Raw genomic sequence first — 19,550 nt, 5'->3', positions numbered from 1 at the left:
GAAGGTTCTCCGAATATACGATGTTCGTTTATGCCTCTCTGGCCTTGATCCATGCTCTTCCCTTTTTATTTGAAATTCTCTTCTTTACACATTACTTGGTAAAGATTTGCTCATCCTACAAGCTCAAACTCATTCTGCAGTGTCTGTCAATCCTCCTCTGACTTACTCAGGTGAAATCACCTGTTTCTACTGCTACCAAAGTAGTTTGTACCTCCTTCTAATGTAATGTTCATCATATTGTATTATAGTTTTTCTCATTTCCTTCAGTGGACTTTGGTCATCTCCTATTACATACACATTGTTTAGCAGGTAGATGCTCAATATTTTTTAATTAAAGAATAAATATATTAAATTCTTGAACCTTTTTCCATAGGTGCTGCAGACGATTACAATAGAATTGGTTCTTCATTATATGCTTTAGGAACTCAGGATTCTACAGATATATGCAAGTAAGGATTCTGATTTTTAAAAAACAGTAAATATAAATAAAACAAAAATTTTGTTGGCAGGCTGCGCACACACAATATTTCAGACCCAGTAGACATTTTAGAATATTTTTCTCAAAACACATTGATAACAAGGAGCTTCTCTAAGTGCTGTCAATTTTTAAAATCTGGAAAATAAAAATGGACCTTGCTGGAACCGGTTTGGCTCAGTGGATAGAGCGTCGGCCTGCGAACTCGGGGGTCCCAGGTTCGATTCTGGTCAAGGGCGTGTACCTTGGTTGCGGGCACATCCCCAGTGGGGGGTGTGCAAGAGGCAGCTGATCCATGTTTCTCTCTCATCGATGTTTCTAACTCTCTGTCCCTCTTTCTTCCTCTCTGTAAAAAATCAATAAAATATATTTAAAAAAAAAAATGGACCTTAATGTATATATTTTTTAACTTTACAAAGTTTCACTTGATGAAAATGGGCTGGTGTATTTGGAGAGACAGACTTTATGTCAAAATATTCTTAGGTTTTGATAACATTTATTATAAATTAAAAATGCTATTTGGAATTACATGTATTTCATAGAAGACCATATTGACTTTTTTTTTTTAATTTTAGAGGAAGGAAGAGAGAAAGAGAAACATTGATGTGAGAGAGAAACATTGATCGGTTGCCTCCCGCATGTACCCTGACCAAGAATCTAATCCGCCACCTTTCAGTATACAGGATGACTTTCCAAACAACTGAGCCACACCTGCCAGAGCCAAATTGACTTTGTTTGTTTGTTTGTTTGTTTGTTTTTTAATCCTCACCCACGGACATGCTTAGAGAGAGGAAAGGAGGGAGGGAGGGAGAGAAACATATAAAAGTGAGAAGATAGAAACATTGATTGGAGACTGCCTTTCATATGTGTCCTGACTAACCATTAACCTTTCAGTGCGCAAGACAATGGATGCTTAGCCAACTGAGCCACTCTGTCTGGGCCCAAATTAACATTTTTATTTATTTCAGAGAGGAAGGGAGAGGGAGATAGAAACATCAATGAGACAGAATTATTGATTGGCTGCCTCCTGCATGCCCCCCTGCTGGGGAGGATGGAGCCCACAACTCGAGCATGTGCCCTTGGCCAGAATCGAACCTGGGACTGGGACCCTTCAGTCCACAGGCCAATGCTCTATCCACTGAGCAAAACCAGCTGGGGCACCAAATTGACATTTATAGTGAAATTTAATGCTATCAGTTTGTACGTTTTAAAGAGACTGGCTGTTTTCGTTTTTATAATTTAGTGAATGTTAAGGCAGTCAGATGAGGAAGGTGTTTGCATGTTAGTGTAAAATCACCCTCTGGAAGTTTGCCTACACAGCTGTCCTTTATTTACTTTATGGTATGCTGGTTTTTCACTTTAATTTTAATCTAACTGGACATAATTTTAGTTGCTCCTATAATATTGTTTTAACCCATCTCTTCAGTGAACAATAATTCACTTCTTTTTAAATGTTAAGTGAGAAAACTATGTTCATCATTCATGCCTTTCTCTAAACCACATCCTTGAACTTTTCCTCTAACGTAGCCTCTCAGTAGACATGTAAGATCCAAGTTTTTCAGCAAAGCAAGGTACCATAGTTCACACTAATTAACATGCTTGCCTTCCCAAAGAGTTAGTTCTTAATTCTTTGATAACAAAAAAAAGGGGGCAACCTTGCCAAGTGTTACCTGACATAAACCTGTCAAAGCAAGTTCTTTGAAGTAAAGTGACGCTCACGAAATTGTCCTGTAGCTTTCAGTAGTGTTTGCCCTAATCCAATTACAGTGCCATCTATAGTTACTATTTTACAGAATATCCTTTAGTAGTTTTGCATTGGGATTTTTTCAATTGGTGGTGAGAGGCTGTTTAGTTAAAAGTGAAAGTGAATTCTAAGATAGAAGTTGGTTACTGATTTCTGTTGTTTTCCAAAACAAAGCAGCCCTGTTTGAAAATGTTTAAAACATAGCTGTCAGATATCTTCAAAACTACTCCAACTTCATTGTTTTCCATTTAAATCAGCCTTTGTCTCTTGGATGTGATTGTTTTGTACTTCTGTAATAATGTGAAGGTATGGGTTTCATTTAGTATTATGGGGCATATTACTAAAGAATATCAATACAAAGTTTTTAGGTTTTATTGTTTGACTTAGACTGTTATCTTAAAATGGGAAGATTTTCTGTAACAACAGATTTCAAGTAATTTGTTATGGGTGGAAGTATAAAGATTTTTGTTAAAGGAAGAAAATAAGACCATTAAATATTACTGTAATGAGACAAGAATGTTCATTATTCATTTGATTTAGGGCCTTATGTATTCTCTCAACATTTTTTAAATAGAAAATTATTTAAGGGTAGCTTCTGATGAAATATTTTTCTCTTCCAGATTTTTTCTCAAAGTTTCAGAACTGTTTGATAAAACGAGAGTAAGTACTATTAATTAATCTTTGATAATCCAAATCTCTGCATACTGTTGTGTTTAACTTATTTAGCTTTATTGAAGAAGAGTTATACTTCAGAAGGATTAAGAAAGAGATTTAGATTTGAAAATTTGAGAGTTTTTCAGGAAATTTGGTTTTTGTTATGGCCTTTTGGTATTTATGTAGATGTCTGTATTCTATCAGAAAACATGTTTATTATGGAGACTGGGTTTATTTTTATGAAGAATGATCCTTTCCTGGGGCTTTGTAAGCTAGAAGAAAGTTAGATTCATTGTCCCTTGACCAAGACTATATTGCTTTTGATCCCCCTTGACACATTGGTTTAAAGTGAGTTGTATCATATATACAACTGCAACCCTAGCTGGTTTGGCTCAGTGGATATAGCATCTGCCTGCGGACTAAAGGGTCCTGGGTTCAATTCCAGCCAAGGGCACATGCCCAGGTTGAGGGCTCGATCCTCAGTTAGGGGGCATGCAGGAGGCAGCTGATCAATGATTCTCTCTCATCGTTGATGTTTCTATCTCTCTCCCTCTCCCTTCCTCTCTGAAATCAATAAAAACATATTTTAAAAAAAAGATGTACAGTTTAAAAATATATATACATACAACTGCAGAAGGTTTCATTCATGGTAGTAGTAATTTAATAATGATATAATCTTGGTTTTCGAGGATCGGTTCTAGATACAATATTTAACATTTTTATCACTTGATAGAATAGTGAAAATGCTTATTAGATGATTAATAGTATTTAGCTGAGAGTGGTAGTGTCTAGTTCATTGTAGAAATCTGATTTCAACATGACCTTTTTAATTGAGTGATAATGTAGTAGAGACAAGTAATAGAAAAGAAGATATTCTCTCACAATGGAAAAAGTTTTTAAATATCTAAATGTTGTTATACTGGGGACCATATAGCCCATTATTCTGCCATTGATATTTGTACAAGAAAACATTTTCTGGAAAGATAGGTTTTTTGTGTGTGTGCATTTACATCATAAGAATAGGGATCTGTATCATTCTTACTACTGTATAGTATGCTATTGCAAGGATATACTAAATTTATCTGTTCTACTGTTGGTAGACCATCGGATAGTTTCTAGTTTGGAGCTCTTTACAAATGGTACTTCTAAGACCATCTTCAGTTGAACATACTGCACATTTCTGTTGGGTGTACATAACTAGAAGGGGAATTGGTGGGTCCCAGGGTATCCAGGTGAAAAGATTTTGTAGATACTGCCTAAACATTTCCCTAAGTGATTGTATCAGTTTACATTCCCACCAGAAAGAATGAGCATTGGGTTACTGCACAAGCTTATAATACTTGGTACTGTTTTATTTTAGCTCTTCTGGTAGATGTGCAGGGTTTTAATTTTAACTATAGTTATTTATACCTTTAATTATTTATAGTAATTAAGAAAACACTGAGTGTAGAATATAAGTGATGAATAAATGCCAATTTTCTTCCCTTTTTTCAGAAAATAGAAGCACGAGTGTCTGCTGACGAGGACCTCAAACTTTCTGACCTTCTAAAATATTACTTAAGAGAATCTCAAGCTGCTAAGGTAACTTTATTGTTGATTAGGGTTGTTGCTGTTTTTTTGTTGTGTGTGTGTGTTTTATATTTTTATTGATTTCAAAGAGGAAAGGAGGGAGAGAGAAACATCAATGATGAGAGAAAAGAGAGAAAATCATTGATTGGCTTCCTCCAGCACTCACCCTACTGGGGATCGAGCCCGCAACCCAGTCATGTGCCCTTGACCAGAATCGAACCCAGGACCCTTCAGTCTGCAGGCCGACGCTCTATCCTCTGAGCCAAACCAGTTAGGGCTGTTGATTGTGGGGTTTTTTTAGTGAACTATTTAACAAAAAGCCATTTCTTTAAAGTTGTTAGACTTAAGATTGTCAAAGATGATTTATCTCTTGAGTTTAAATTATATTTTCCTTTCTTTCTTTCTTCCTTTCTTTAATTGATTGATTTGAGAGAGAGGAAAGGAGAGAGAAACATGGATTTGTTTTTCCACTTATTTATGCATTCGTTGATTGATTCTTCTGGGATTCGAACCCACAGCCTTGGCTTATCGTAGCAACACTCTAACCACCTGAGATACCTGGTCAGGGCTAAAGTATGTTTTCAGGTCTGATTTTTAGAAATTGTAAGTCAGGGGTAAATAAAAATGTATATGAATTTGGTATACTTATTCTGGAAAAATGCCTGCAAAGACAAAAGTAAAACCCCCAAATAGCCCAGCAGGCGTGGCTCAGTGGTTGAGCTTTGACCTATGAACCAGGAGTTCACAGTTCAATTCTCGGTCAGGGCACATGCCCGGGTTGCAGGCTTGATCCCCAGTAGGGGGCATGCAGGAAGCAACTGATCAATGATTCTCTCTCATCATTGATGCTTCTCTCTCCCTTCCTCTCTGCAATCAATAAAAAAAAATTTTTTTTTTTTAAATAACAGTTGTATAGCTAAAGGTTTCCTAATTTGGTCTATATAAGTTCGCTATTGAAGGTGAGAGAAAGAGATCCATAAAACAAGGATAGGTTTTATTTTAAGGCAACTCAAGTTTCCTTTTGGAAATCTGCCTAGGTACAAGACTAAAACTCTTACTAATCAAAAACAAGTTTAGCAAAAACATCTTAAAAGCACAGAAAAGAGGCATCGAACAAACCAACCTCAGGGGGAACCGGCCGGGGGGGAGGGGAGAGGGAGGGGGTAAGAGATCAACCAAAGGACTTGTATGCATGCATATCAGCATAACTCATGGACACAGTCAGTGGCGGGGGGTGAATGAGCGGGGAGAGATCAATGGGGGAGAAAGGATTCATATGTAATACTTTAAACAATAAAGAATTTTTTTAAAAAACCATAGAAAACTTAATGACTCAAATACTCCAAAATCAATGTTAATTTATCAATTGAGATACTGCACAGAAAATTCCCATTTGATCAGTGGTGCTTTGAACACCATTCTTTCATTTCTTATTAAATTATAAAGAATTCAGCCCTGCCGAAACCGGTTTGGCTCAGTGGATAGAGCGTCGGTCTGTGGACTGAAAGGTCCCAATTCGATACCGGTCAAGGGCATGTACATTGGTTGCGGGCACATCCCCAGTAGGGGGTGTGCAGGAGGCAGCTGGTCAGTGGTTCTCTCTCATCGATGTTTCTAGCTCTCTATCCCTCTCCCTTCCTCTCTGTAAAAAATCAATAAAAATATTTATTTAAAAAAAAAATAAGAATTCTGCCCTGGCTGGTTTGGTTCAATGGATAGAGCGTCAGCCAGCGGCCTGAAGGGTCCCAGGTTTGATTCTGGTCAAGGGCACATTCCTGGGTTGTGGGCTCGGTCCCCAGTAGGGGACGTACAGGAGGCAGGTGATGAATGATTCTCTCTCATCATTGATGTTTCTATCTCTCTCCCTTCCTCTCTGAAATCAAAAATATTTTTTTAAAAAATTATAAAGAATTATTTTAAATTTGAGGACTTGGGTACTTGCAAATATACCATCCATATAAAATTATTTTAAATCAGATTGTGTCTTATAAACGATTTACATTGGATGGGCCAGGATAACATGAATTGGTCACTTTTGAAGACTTTAAATTTATTATTTTATTATAATATATAGTTGTTACTAGAAAACTTTTTAGAATGGAACATCGCTTTAAAAGTAAATCCAAAATTTTTAGTAATCAAAAGAAAGAATTGAAACTTGCTATAGCCGGTTTGGCTCAGCCGGTTTGATTCAGGTTAAGGGCACGTACCTCGATTGCAGGCTCTTCTCCGGCCCAGGCCCTGGTTGGGGCACGTGCATGAGTTACGCATCTATGTGTTTCTCTCACATCAATATTTCTCTCTGTCTTTTCCTCTCTCCTCCACTCTCTCTAAAAATCAATGGAAAAAATATTCTATGCCGAATCCGGTTTGGCTCAGTGTATAGAGCATCGGCCTGCAGACTGAAAGGTCCCAGGTTCGATTCCGGTCAAGGGCATGTACATTGGTTGCGGGCACATCCCCGGTAGGGGGTGTGCAAGAGGCAGCTGATCGATGTTTCTCTCTCATCGATGTTTCTAGCTCTCTATCCCTCTCTCTTTCTCTCTGTAAAAAATCAATAAAATATATATATTTTTAAAAATATTCTAGGGTGATGATTTTAAAAAAAAGTAAACTTAATTGTAAGAATAAAAAAAAATAAAACACTACAATTTCATATCACCATACTCCTTAATTAGAATGATTAAAATGGAAAAATTCTGACAAAAATTATAGCACCTGGCCCTGGCCGTGTGGGTCAGTTCGTTGGGGGTCATCCCGTACAATGAAGGGCTGCTGGTTCGATTCCAATTCCCGGTGTGGGGCATGCAGGTGGCAGCTGATCAGTGTTGGGCTCTCACATTGATTTTCTCTCTTCTCCCTTCCTCTGTCTCTAAAAGCAATAAACTATTTTTTTAAATTATAGCAACTGAAACTTTCACACACAGTGGAAATATGATGCAATACTTTGGGAAAGTGTAACAGTTTCTTTAAAACTTAAGCATAGACTACCCTATGATCCAGTAATTTCAGTTTAGGTATTTTAAAGCATGTATCCCCACAGATGTTCACATCTGCTTTATTTGTAATAGCTGAAAACTGGCAGCAACAACCCAAATGTCCACCAACAGGTGATTGGATAAATAAATTGTGGTATAGCCAGCCATACAGTGGAATATTACTCGGCATTAAAAAGCAATGAACGTCTCATTCAAGCAACAACATGGATGAATTTCAAAAGACGGTGAAAGCCCTGACCAATTTGGGTCAGTGGATAGAGCGTCGGCCTGTGGACTGAAGGGTCCCAGGTTCGATTCCGGTCAAGGGCGTGTGCCTTGATTGCGGGCACATCCCCAGTGGGAGGTGTGCAGGAGGCAACTGAATCGATGTTTCTCTCTCTCATCGATGTTTCTAGCTCTCTATCCCTCTCCTTCTCGCTTCCTCTCTGTAAAAAAATCAATAAAAAAAAATTTTTTTTAAAAGATGGTGAAAGAAGCCAAACACACAATAGAGAACGTAGTTTATACTAGAGTTCGCTCTCAGTGTTGTACGCTCTATTGGTTTTATTTTTTTTTAATATATTTTATTGATTTTTTACAGAGAGGAAGGGAGAGGGATAGAGAACTAGAAACATCGATGAGAGAGTAACATAGACCAGCTGCCTCCTGCACACCCCCTACTGGGGATGTGCCCGCAACCAACGTACATGCCCTTGACCGGAATCGAACCTGGGACCTTTCAGTCCGCAGACCGACGCTCTGTCCATTGAGCCAAACCGGTTTTGGCTCTATTGGTTTTAACAAATGTATTCACCGTCATGAGTGTCATCTGAGATAGTCTCACCGCCCTAAAAATCCTCCGTGCTCCACCTATCCATCCTCCTTCCTCCTAACCCCTGTTGGTCTTTATACTTGTCACCATAGTTCTGCCTTTTCCGGAATGTCATATAGTTGGGCCTTTCCAGACTGGCTCTTCCCACTTAGTAATATGCATGTAAGTTTCCTCTATGTCTTTTCATAGCTTCATAACTCATTTCCTTTTAGCACTAATAGTCCATTGCCTGAATGTACCAAGTTTATTTGTCCACTGACCTACTGAAGGACATCTTGGATGCTTCGAGTTTTTGGCAATTATGAATAAAGCTGCTATAAACATTCATGTGCAGGTTTTTGGGTGGACATATGTTTTTAACTCCTTTGAGTAAATACTAAGGAGCACAATTGCTAGATCATACGGAAAGAGTGTGTTTAGTTCTGCCAAACCATTTTCCAAAGTAGCTGTTCTATTTTGCATTTCCGAGAGTTGCTGTTGCTTCTCATCCTTACTGGCACTGGGTGTTGTCAATGTGGGTTTTGGCCATTCTAAAAGGTGTGTGATGGTATCTCATTGTTCCAATTTGCATTTTTCTGATGACAAGTGATGTGAAGCATATTTTCACATACTTATTTGCCATCTATGTATCTTCTTTGGTGAAGTGTCTGTTTTTAAAATTGCCCTTTGGCCGATTTTTAAATTGAATTCATTTCCTATTGTTGAATCATAAGAGTTCTTTGTATATTTTAGATAGCAATCCTTTATCAGATATGTCTTTTGTAAATATTTTGTCTTAGTCTGTGGCTTGTCTTCTCATCCTCTTGACAGTGTCTTTTGCATAGCAGAAACTTTTTTTTTTAAATATATTTTATTGATTTTTTACAGAGAGGAAGAGAGAGGGATAGAGAGCTAGAAACATCGATGAGAGAGAAACATCGACCAGCTGCCTCCTGCACACCCCCACCGGGGACGTGCCCGCAACCACTGCACATGCCCCTGACCGGAATCGAACCTGGGACCTTTCAGTCCGCAGGCCGATGCTCTATCCACTGAGCCAAACCGGTTTTGGCAGCATAGTAGAAACTTTTTTTATCCTCACCCAAGGATATGTTTTTATTGATTTTTAGAGAGAGAGAGGAAGGGAAAGAGAGAGAAACATCAATCAGTTGTCAATTGGGGATCAAACCTTGCACCTTTTTGGTGTACGGGATGAAACTCCAAGCAACTGAGCCACTTGGCCAGGGCTGCATAGCAGAAATTTTTAATTTTAAAGAACTCCACCTTATCAATTATTTCTTTCATATATCATGCCTTGGGTGATCACCAAACCCAAGATCATCTGGATTTTCTCCTACACTATCTTCTAGGTGTTTTTGTAGTTTTACCTTTTACATGTAGGTCTGTGATCTACTTTAAGTTAATTTTTGTAAAGGGTATAATCTGTGTATGAATTTATTTCTTTGCATGTGAATGTCCAGTTTTCCCAGCACCATGCTGAATAAGTACCTTGGTTGCGGGTGGATTTTTCTCCACTGTATTGCCTTTGCTCCTTTATCAAAGATCAGTTGACTATAGGTCTAGCGCTGGGCTTTATTTGTTCTATGGATCTATTTGTCTATCTTTTTTTTCCACCAGTACCACACTGTTTAGATTATTGTAGCTTTATAGTGTAAGAAATAAGGCGAGCCCCCAAATTCACGGGTCCTAGTAGAACACAAAACATACTGGGGAGCCAGGCAGCAAGGCAAATATCTTTACTTCTACGTAGAAGGGTGCACAGCACATGGTCTAGAAGCACGTGCACACTGAGCGGGCTGTCTGCTCGGCTTTTTAATCCTGATGCAGGTGACCTGTCCCTCACTCTTTTTTTCTTTTCTTTCTTTTTTTTTAATACATTTTATTGATTTTTTACAGAGAGGAAGGGAGAGGGATAGAGAGTTAGAAACATCCATCAGCTGCCTGCTGCACACCCCCACCACCACTGGGTTCGCACCCGCAACCAAGGTACATGCCCTTGACCGGAATCGAACCTGGGACCCTTCAGTCCGCAGGCCGACGCTCTATCCACTGAGCCAAACCGGTTAGGGCCTGTCCCTCACTCTTGAGTGGAGCTCAGGCACACAGTCTTTCATGATTGGCTAATTTGAAGGGAGGGATTAGCCTTTGCCGTTTCAAGATGGCGGCCCCCAGGGGAGCTGCAAGTCATGCGGCCAACATGGCGGCTGTCTAAACTATTCTTTGACAGAAAAAATTACTTGTTTATTCTCACAATAGTAAGATTTCAATTTCAAGTAATGTCGGTCCTCAGAGTTTGTTCTTCTCCTTTAATATTGCATTGGTTATTCTGTGTCTTTGCCTCTTCACATAAACTTTAGGATCATTTTCTTGATAACTACAGAAAAATAAGTTTTCAGCTCTTACAAATAAAGCTGATTTGAATCTATAGCTCAAATGGGAAAGAATTGATTTTGACAATATTGAGTCTCCCTATCCATCAACATGGGATATTTCTGCATTTACTTAGTTCTTTGATTTCTTTTATCAGATTTTTAGTTTTCCTCCTACAGGTTTTGTATATATTTTGTTAGATCGATACCTAAGTATTTTATTTTCTGGAGTGCTAATGGTATTGTATTTTTAATTTCAAATTTTACTTGTTCATTGCTGGTATATAAGATAGAAGTTGAGCCGAAACCAGTTTGGCTCAGTAGATAGAGCGTCGGCCTGCGGACTGAAGGGTCCCAGGTTCAATTCCGGTCAAGGGCATGTACCTGGGTTGTGGGCACATCCCCAGTGGGGGGTGTGTAGGAGGCGGGCACATCCCCATTGGGGTTGTGTATCTCTCCCATCAATGTTTCTAACTCTCTATCCCTCTCCCTTCCTCTCTGTAAAAAATCAATAAAATATATATATTTTTAAAAAGATAGCAGTTGACTTTTGTTTATTAATGTTGTATCCTACAACCTTATTATTTATATTTATTAGTTCAGGAGAGGTTTTTTATGTGTTTTTTCTTTTATCAGATTTCTACATAAACAGTCATGTCATCTATTTATTTCTTCCAAATCTGTATAATTCTTATTTTCTTTTCTGATTGCATTAGCTAGGACTCCCAGTTTGATGTTGAGGAGTGGTAATACTGGACATCCTTGTGTTGTTCCTAATATTAGTAGGAAAGCTTATAATTTCTCACCATTAAATCTGATATTAGTTGTAGGTTTTTAGCAGATATTTTTATCAATTTCAGGATGTTCCTTCTGTTCCTAGTTTTCTGAGACAGTCAATTGATTGTTGACAAGGGTGCTAAGATAGTTTAGTGGAGAAAAGAAAAGACTGCCCTCACCAGTTTGGCTCAGTGGATAGAGCGTCGGCTTGTAGACTGAACGGTCCCAGGTTCGATTCCAGTCAAGGGCACATGCCTGGGTTGCGAGAGGCAACGTGCAAGAGGCAACCAATCAATGATTCTCTCATCATTGATGTTTCTATCTCTGTCTTCCTCTCCCTTCCTCTCTGAAACCAATAAAAATATTAAAAAAAAAAAAGAGAGAGAGAGAAAGAAAGAGCCATGACCGGTTTGGCTCAGAGGATAGAGCATCGGCCTGTGGACTGAGGGTTCCAAGTTCGATTCCAGTCAAGGGCATGTACCTTGGTTGCGGGCATATCCCCTGTAGGAGGTGTGCAGGAGGCGGCTGATTGATGTTTCTCTCTCATCGATGTTTCCACCTCTCTATCCCTCTCCCTTTCTCTCTGTAAAAAAATCAATAAAAATATTTTTTTTTTAAAGAAAAGAAAGAAAAAGACTTCAACAAATGATATTGGACAACTGAATAGTCACATGAGAAGGAATAAAGTTGGACCCCTTCCTCACATCACATATAAAAATGCACTAAAGCCGAAACCGGTTTGGCTCAGTGGATAGAGTGTCGGCCTGTGGACTCAAGGGTCCCAGGTTCGATTCCGGTCAAGGGCATGTACCTTGGTTGTGGGCACATCCCCAGTAGGGGGTGTGCAAGAGGCAGCTGATCGATGTTTCTCTCTCATCGATGTTTCTAACTCTCTATCCCTCTCTCTTCCTCTCTGTGAAAAATCAATAAAATATATATTTTTTTTAAATGCACTCAAAATGGCCCTGGCCCATGTGGCTCACTTGGTTGGAGCATTGTCCTGTGCAATCGAGGTGCATGGAGGAGGCAACCAATTCATGTTGATCCATGTTTCTCACCTCATTGTCTGTCTGTCTGTCTCTCTCTCTCCCTTTCCTTTCTCTAAAATCAATAAAGAAAACATATTGTCAGATGGGAATTAAATATTCTATATAATAAAAGGCTAATATGCAAATCGACCAAACGGTGGAACGACCGGTCACTATGACGTGCACTGACCACCAGGAGGCAGATGCTCAATGCAGGAGCTGCCCCTGGTGGTCAGTGTGCTCCCACAGGGGAGCACTGCTCAGCCAGAAGCCAGGCTCATGGCTGGTGAGCACAGCGGCAGTGGCAGGAGCCTCTCCCGCCTCCGCAGCAGCGCTAAGGAGTCATCAGTTGGACATCCCCCCAGGGGCTCCCAGACTGCAAGAGGGCGCAGGCCGGGCTGCGGGGACCCCCCCCCCCCCCACAAGTGCACGAATTTTGTACACTGGGCCTCTGTATATATATAACCTATATAAAACCCTAATATGCAAATCGACAGAATGGCAGAACGGCCAGTCACTATGACGTGCACTGACCACCAGGGGGCAGACCCTCAACACAAGCTGCCTCCAGCCCACAGGCCCCGACCAGCGGCAGCGGGGTATGGGGCCGGCGAGTGGGCGGCACCAGGCCAGCCAAGGCAGGTGCGAATGGGGGCCCCTGATCACCCCGCCAGTCGCTCTGCAGAGGGAGGTGGCCAGTGGTAGTGGCAGGGGGTGGGGCCAGCAAGCAGGCGGCACCAGGCCAAGCTGGGAACAAGTGGGGACCCTGATCACCCCACCATTCGCCCCACAGATCAGCCCTGATCACCGTCCAGGCCTAGGGACCCTATCCATGCACAAACTTCATGCACTGGACCTCTAGCTTAGCAATAAAAAGGAAAGTACCGATTCATGCTGTAACACAGGTGAATTTGAAACATTATGCAAAGTTTAAAAAGCCATAGAAAAGTCCATCCAGTGTGGCTCAGTGGTTGAGTGTCAACCTATGAACCAGGAGATCACTGTTCAATTTCTGGTCAGGGCACATGCTCAGGTTTTCAGCTCCATCCCCAGTAGGGGGCGTGCAGGAGGCCACCGATCAATGATTCTCTCTAATCATTGAAGGTTCTCTCTCTCCCTCTCCCTTCCTCTCTATGAAATCAATAAAAACATACTTTAAAAAAAAAAAAGCTATGGGGGGTTAATGGAGGGATGAGGACACATATGTAATACTTAAATCAACAAAGAAATTTTTTTTAAAAAAGCTATACACAAAAGGCCACATATGATTTCATTTTTTAATAACATGTCCAGAATAGACAGATTTGTAGAGACAGAAACCATTAATGGTTGGAATAGGGGTTGAGAATGGAGTGTTACTATTAATGGATATGGGGTTTCTTTTGGGGGTGACAACAAATATTCTAACATTGATTGTAATGATGGTTCAGCAACTCTGTGAGCATCCTAAGAACATTGTATTGTGCATCTGAATGAGTGAGCTGTGTGGTATTTATTTTTAAAAATGCAGGATTAGCTGGCATGTGGTATTCACTGTGTAAGTGTTATCTCTGAGGCGATGAGGTGGCGGTGGTGGAGGTGGTTGAGTGTAGCGACTAGAAATGTGCAGCATCTATTGTAAAGCATTCTGTTTTTTGTTTTCTCTTTTTAATTTTTTTTTTTAATTTTGTTTAAGGTCTGTCTTTTTTTTTTTTTTTTTTTTTTGTCCCCACTCACCTCCCCCCAGCCTCCCCTACCGCCCCGCACTTGCCCTCGTCCCCCCGCCTCCAGTGTCTTGCTTCTGTTGGTTGTGCTTATATGCATGCATACAAGTCCTTCAATTGATCTCTTATCCCCCTCAACCCTCCCCTACCTTCCCGCTGTAGTTTACAGTCTGTTCAATGCTTCTTTGCCTCTGTCTATTTTTGTCCAACAGTTTGCATTCTGTTTTATAGGATCTCCTCTATCGAAGATCTAGGTCACTAGTGGATTATGAAAATGCTAATAAAGCATTGGATAAAGCAAGAGCCAAAAATAAAGATGTTTTACAGGCAGAAACATCCCAACAATTATGTTGTCAGAAATTTGAAAAAATATCAGAGTCTGCAAAACAAGGTACTGTTATATTATCCTTTAATAAGGTCTGTTTTACACTAGTATGTAAATAAAATACCCTAATTTTTTTTTGTTCACAGAACTTATAGATTTTAAGACCAGAAGAGTTGCAGCATTCAGGAAAAACTTAGTGGAACTGGCAGAGTTGGAACTGAAGCATGCAAAGGTAATGTCATAGGGTAACAGTTCAGGAGCTTATAATTTACAAAGGAGTCCGTTATAAAACCGATTCCAGAGGATACTGTAAGAACTATTACTCAATTGAAATTAAATTTTCCAAGTTTATTTCACTCCTTTAAAGTATTTGGTTTTAGTAATATCCTCTTACAGAGTTTTTTACAGCTCTTAAATTCTTTCTTGTAGTTAATATAAAGCTTAGCACAAACCTTACAGTAAATTTTAAAAGAGAATCCTAGAATTGAGAGATTTCTTAAGTGATGTCATTCAAACAAAAATAATATCTATAATGACTTTGGTGGTCAGCTCTGCAAGACTCTGGTATCTAATATGGAAACCAGTACTTTTTTTTTTTTTACTAGTTGTTTAAAAAATAAATCTTTCGCCTGGCTGGTTTGGTTCAGTGGATAGAGCATCAGCCTGCGGACTGAAGGGTCCCAGGTTCGATTCTAGTCAAGGGCACATGCCAGGATTGCTTGCTCGATCCCCAGTGTGGGGCATGACTTTGATATTAATATGATTATTAATATGATTCTCTCTCATCATTGATGTTTCTATCTCCCTCTCCCTTCCTCTCTGAAATCAATAAAAATTAAAATATATATATTTTTTTTAAATAATAATAAATCTTTCTGCCCTGGCCACCAGTTTTTCTCAGTGGTTAGAGCATTAGCCCTGAGACCGAAGGGTCAGGTTTGATTCCCAGTCAAGGGTATGTACCTGGGTCGCAGGTTCCATCCCCAGCTCTGGTAGGGGTGTGTTCAGGAGGCAACCAATCGATGTCTCTCTCTCTCCCTCTCTCTCTGCCTCTCCCTCTCTCCCTCCCCCTCCTGCTTCCCCTCCCTCCCTCTCTTTCACTCTTTCTAAAAAATCAATGGGGAAAAAAATAAATAAAAAATATCCTTGGGTAAGGATTAACAAAGAAAATAATCTTTCTAAATATATACAAATATCACTTGAAAATTTTTTTAATATATTTTTATTTATTTCAGAGAGGAAGGGGGAGGGAGAGAGAGAGAGAGAGAGAGAGAGAGAGGAATATGCATTGGTTGCCTCCCATACACATTCTGACCAGGGATCAAACCTGCAACCTGGGTATGTGCCCTGACTGGTAGCGACGCCCCAAACACCAAACCACACTGGCCAGGGCCCGTCTGTAAGAAGTATTACGTGTACAGTTCAGTCGTGCTGGGTATGTTCCCATGTGCAACAGATCGCTGGAATGTTTTATTCACCGAGCATTTAATCTTTACACTGTAACTGCAGGCTGCATTTATGGCTGGTAGAGGTTAGCTTGCTAGTTTCAGCCAGAGCACTCGTTTCGTTAAAAATACGGATTTGGTCATAAAGAATTTACCATTAAACTAATTATTCCTACAAAGTGGTGCGCATTTCTGATTTGTATGAACTTCCCTTTTATACCTTCATCTAAATTTTAATGTAAAAGATTGATCCAGCACCAAAGGAATCAACATTTGTTAACCCTCACCCAAGGATAATTTTCCATTGATTTTAGGGAGAGCGGAAGAGAGAGGGAAAGAGAGAGAGAAACATGGATGTGAGAGAGACACAGCGATCGGTAGCCTCCCACTCGGACCTCATCGCTCAGTCACCATATCCAGTGCGGTAGCCACTAGCCTCATGTGGTATCAAACACTTGAGATGTGGGTAGTGCAAATGAGGAACTGAGTTTTTATTATGTTTTTGTTTTGTTTTTTGGGGTTGTTGGGTTTTTTTTACTTTTTAAATATTGATTTTTAGAGAGGGGAGACAGAGAGAGAGAGAGAGAGAGAAGCACCAATGTGAGAGTGAAACATTGATCAGCTGCCTCCGGTACAACCCCTACCGGGGATCAAGCCGCCACGTGGGCATGTGTCCTGACCGGTACTCGAACCCCACAACCTTTCAGTCCACAGACCGACGCTCTATCCACTGAGCCACACCGGTCAGGGCTGACTTTGATAGTAATATGATGGTTGCCAAATGGTCATTTTCTAGTTCCATCGTTCTTTATACATTTCGGTTGACTTTCTACTTGAAGGAAGGGGTTTCTTTCACCCCCGTTTATACATTATGTAACCTAAAGAGTGGGGCAACAGTAGGCTTCCATTTGTTCGTGTGGAAAACAATACAAGGATTATAAGTAATAATAACATCAGAACAAGCTGTTCTGCACATACTCACAACTGTAAGCCTACTCTTGCCTCACCCTGTCCGTGTTTGTCTGTACACGTCTCCAGGTGTGGGTGGCCGTGTCCGCGCGTCACAAATGGGTACTTGGGTGTGAATTCCTACTTTTGTCTGTAATCTCACCGTTTTTATCTAAACTGCAATCGTTAGAGTGGATGGTACATCCCGTGGCCCCTTACAAATGGGCACTTAGGTGTGAACTTCATACAATACTTTTGTCTGTAATCTTACCATTTTTATAAAAACGGCTATATAGCTAAGCGACTTTATTTGCTAATGGCTATAGGACGGTGTTAGGAACCTATCTTACAGCCAGAAAGTGTTCGGTAGTTTGACCTGGACGCAAAGGGCATACTTTCTCCCACATTCGAACCTGCCAGATCAGAGCTTTAATGTGGGTCTGGCTGGAAGTGCACTGAAGAACGTAGTATGTGGAAAATGTTGTTCGTGAAACAAAGTCTGTAACGTTATGTCTGTTTGTGTATAATGAGTAGCTGTTTCTGAAATTCCTGTGTTGTAACAAATTAAAAGCTGGGCGATGTTTCCTAGTTTATGTTTTGGATGAGGCTCTCCCAAAGTGTTTGAACCTCATGCTTGCTCTCCCTTCCTGTTTAGGGCAACCTACAGCTGCTGCAGAACTGCCTGGCTGTGTTAAATGGAGACACATAAGCCGCACTCCGCCGTCGGGGTTAAAGGGCTTCCTTCCTTCAGATTTTATGTTTATTTTCTTCATGACGTTCGGCATTTACTGCTCACTGGAAACAAAAGGAACAGCTGACAAAGCGCACCCACTCACCTCTTTCCTGGGAAACCCTGAGCGGGCGGCCCACGGGCACTGCCAGCCCGGCCGGCCGTGGTGGGCGCTGCCCTCCCGCCTCCCGCTCTGCGGCTCCTCCTCTTCCGAAGCCCAAAGTCAGTCCTTTCCTAAAGCAGCCTCTGTAACTCTGTTTGTTTTATGATGGTGTTCCTTACGGCTGCCAACCTTACTCACCTTTAAGCGATTTCTGAAGTTTAACCCTTTCAAAATACATTCTTCAAACAAGATAAAGATTGCCACTACCTTTTTTTTTTTTTTTTTTTAATTTTATTTTTAAGGAAACATTGTATGCCACCTAAGTTCATTCATGTATCCTGGTAAAACATCTTAATCAGACTTATTTTTAATTAATGAATATTTCTTAGAAGTTTTGGGACAGACTTTATGTAATCTTTCTAAGTATGATTTCTGAAGAAACGCAAATGCATTAGTATGTTTGCCTTAAACTTGTAGACTAAACCAACGATTGTCAAATAAACGGTGATAACAGTGACGGCTTTTAACTCCGTGGTCATTGCCTCCATCGTGCCTTACAGAGCAGGTCCTCGCTCTCCTCCTTCCCCTCAGAGGGACAGAGTGACCCTGTGCCCCTTCCCTTGACAAAGCCATGGCGGCTGCTGTGCTTCTGGCACCTCATACAAGATGGACTTGGGCAGAGGCGGTTAGAGCCAGCTGTTTCTACTTCCAGGGGCCGAGAACATGGCCCGCTATGGTTTCCTGGATTCCATCCCCAGCTCGCCGACGACCCACGTGGCATGTGCCCTTGAGCCGGTAGTGGGTAGTTATGCCAGTGTACAGATTGGTATGGAGAGGGGGAAGTCTGCGATAGGGAACAACGCGTGTGGTGGAAAAGAAACAGACACACGTGGAGTAAAGTTTGGGTGCCGTACAGGCTACTAACTGTCAGTAGTTACATTACAAACATCCTGGCCTTTCCAATGTGGGTGAGCGTTATGCCATGCCTATTTAAGGTCAGGTGGCGTGGTTGGCTTTTCCCACTGTCTCCTTCTGAGTTGTCTCCCATTTGGAAACCACAGGCATCAGGCTTGGTCCCCGCTCGGATGGGTCCTGAAGGCCTGGCCTCCGCCTCAAGCCTCGTCCGGATGATCGGCCTTCCTCCCAGCCTCGCTGCTGTGCTGCTGAAGAACTCTCTCGCTCACTCTTGTCCACCGAAGCCATTTGAACTGATGATTGTTCTGTTGCCCGAGAGAGCTGTGTGCTCTGTCCTTCGTGTCCCCTTCCCTGGTGGAAATATGCCCATGCAGTGCTCACCAAGCGGGTGAACGAGGGATGGAGGGCCCTAGCTTCAGGATTCGGTGGGGTTCCTTCACGGGCTGCCCTTGCGGCCTCAGGCAGGTTCACTTGACCTCTCTCCCTGCCTCAGTCTTTCTACTACACAAGACATACTGACCTACCTCACAGGGGTGTTGTGAGGATGAATAAATGTTGGTACAGCGCTTTGGAAATGTGAAATGCTCTGTAAATGCCAAGAAATAGCAAGTACGGAGCAAAACGCTATACCTACCCAACAGTTCCTCTGTTTGTACCACAGTGGCCTTTGGGGGAGGCGTTAGAGTGGATGGTGCATCCCGTGGCTTCTTCCATTTGCAGAGTACTTGGGGGTGGGGTAGGCCGGAAGCAGCACTGTGGGGGCAGGGGATGGAGGGTTGCTTAATATAGAAATGATTTGACGACCACACTTTGCAAGGGTCTTCTCACAAACAAATCCTACAAACTCGGTAAAGAATATGTTACTCCCTGAGGAAAGATTCTACTTTGCATCTCCAGAACAGACATTTGCTATTCCACAGCTCAATGCTTGTTTGTCCCTGATGAAAACAGCCAG

At 41.1% G+C, this 19,550-nt stretch overlaps 1 protein-coding gene across 2 annotated transcripts in view; it reads left to right on the top strand.

Annotated features, from left to right (window-relative positions):
• Positions 1 to 18,197, top strand: part of SNX6 (sorting nexin 6) — a 69,525-nt gene extending 51,328 nt beyond the window's left edge. For both annotated transcript variants that reach the window (XM_054716530.1, XM_054716529.1), the window contains 6 exons: positions 374 to 449; positions 2,840 to 2,879; positions 4,368 to 4,454; positions 14,361 to 14,520; positions 14,601 to 14,686; positions 17,503 to 18,197. In XM_054716530.1, coding sequence (XP_054572505.1) covers positions 374 to 449; positions 2,840 to 2,879; positions 4,368 to 4,454; positions 14,361 to 14,520; positions 14,601 to 14,686; positions 17,503 to 17,556 — 503 coding nt within the window. In that variant the 3' untranslated portion in view covers positions 17,557 to 18,197. The remainder of the gene's footprint in view (positions 1 to 373; positions 450 to 2,839; positions 2,880 to 4,367; positions 4,455 to 14,360; positions 14,521 to 14,600; positions 14,687 to 17,502) is intronic.
• The last annotated feature ends 1,353 nt before the right edge of the window (positions 18,198 to 19,550 follow it).

The sequence above is a fragment of the Eptesicus fuscus genome, chromosome 5 (genome assembly GCF_027574615.1).
Source record: "Eptesicus fuscus isolate TK198812 chromosome 5, DD_ASM_mEF_20220401, whole genome shotgun sequence".
NCBI lineage: Eukaryota > Metazoa > Chordata > Mammalia > Chiroptera > Vespertilionidae > Eptesicus > Eptesicus fuscus.
Note: the sequence above shows the minus strand (reverse complement) of the source record. Positions and strands in the feature narration are given on the sequence as shown.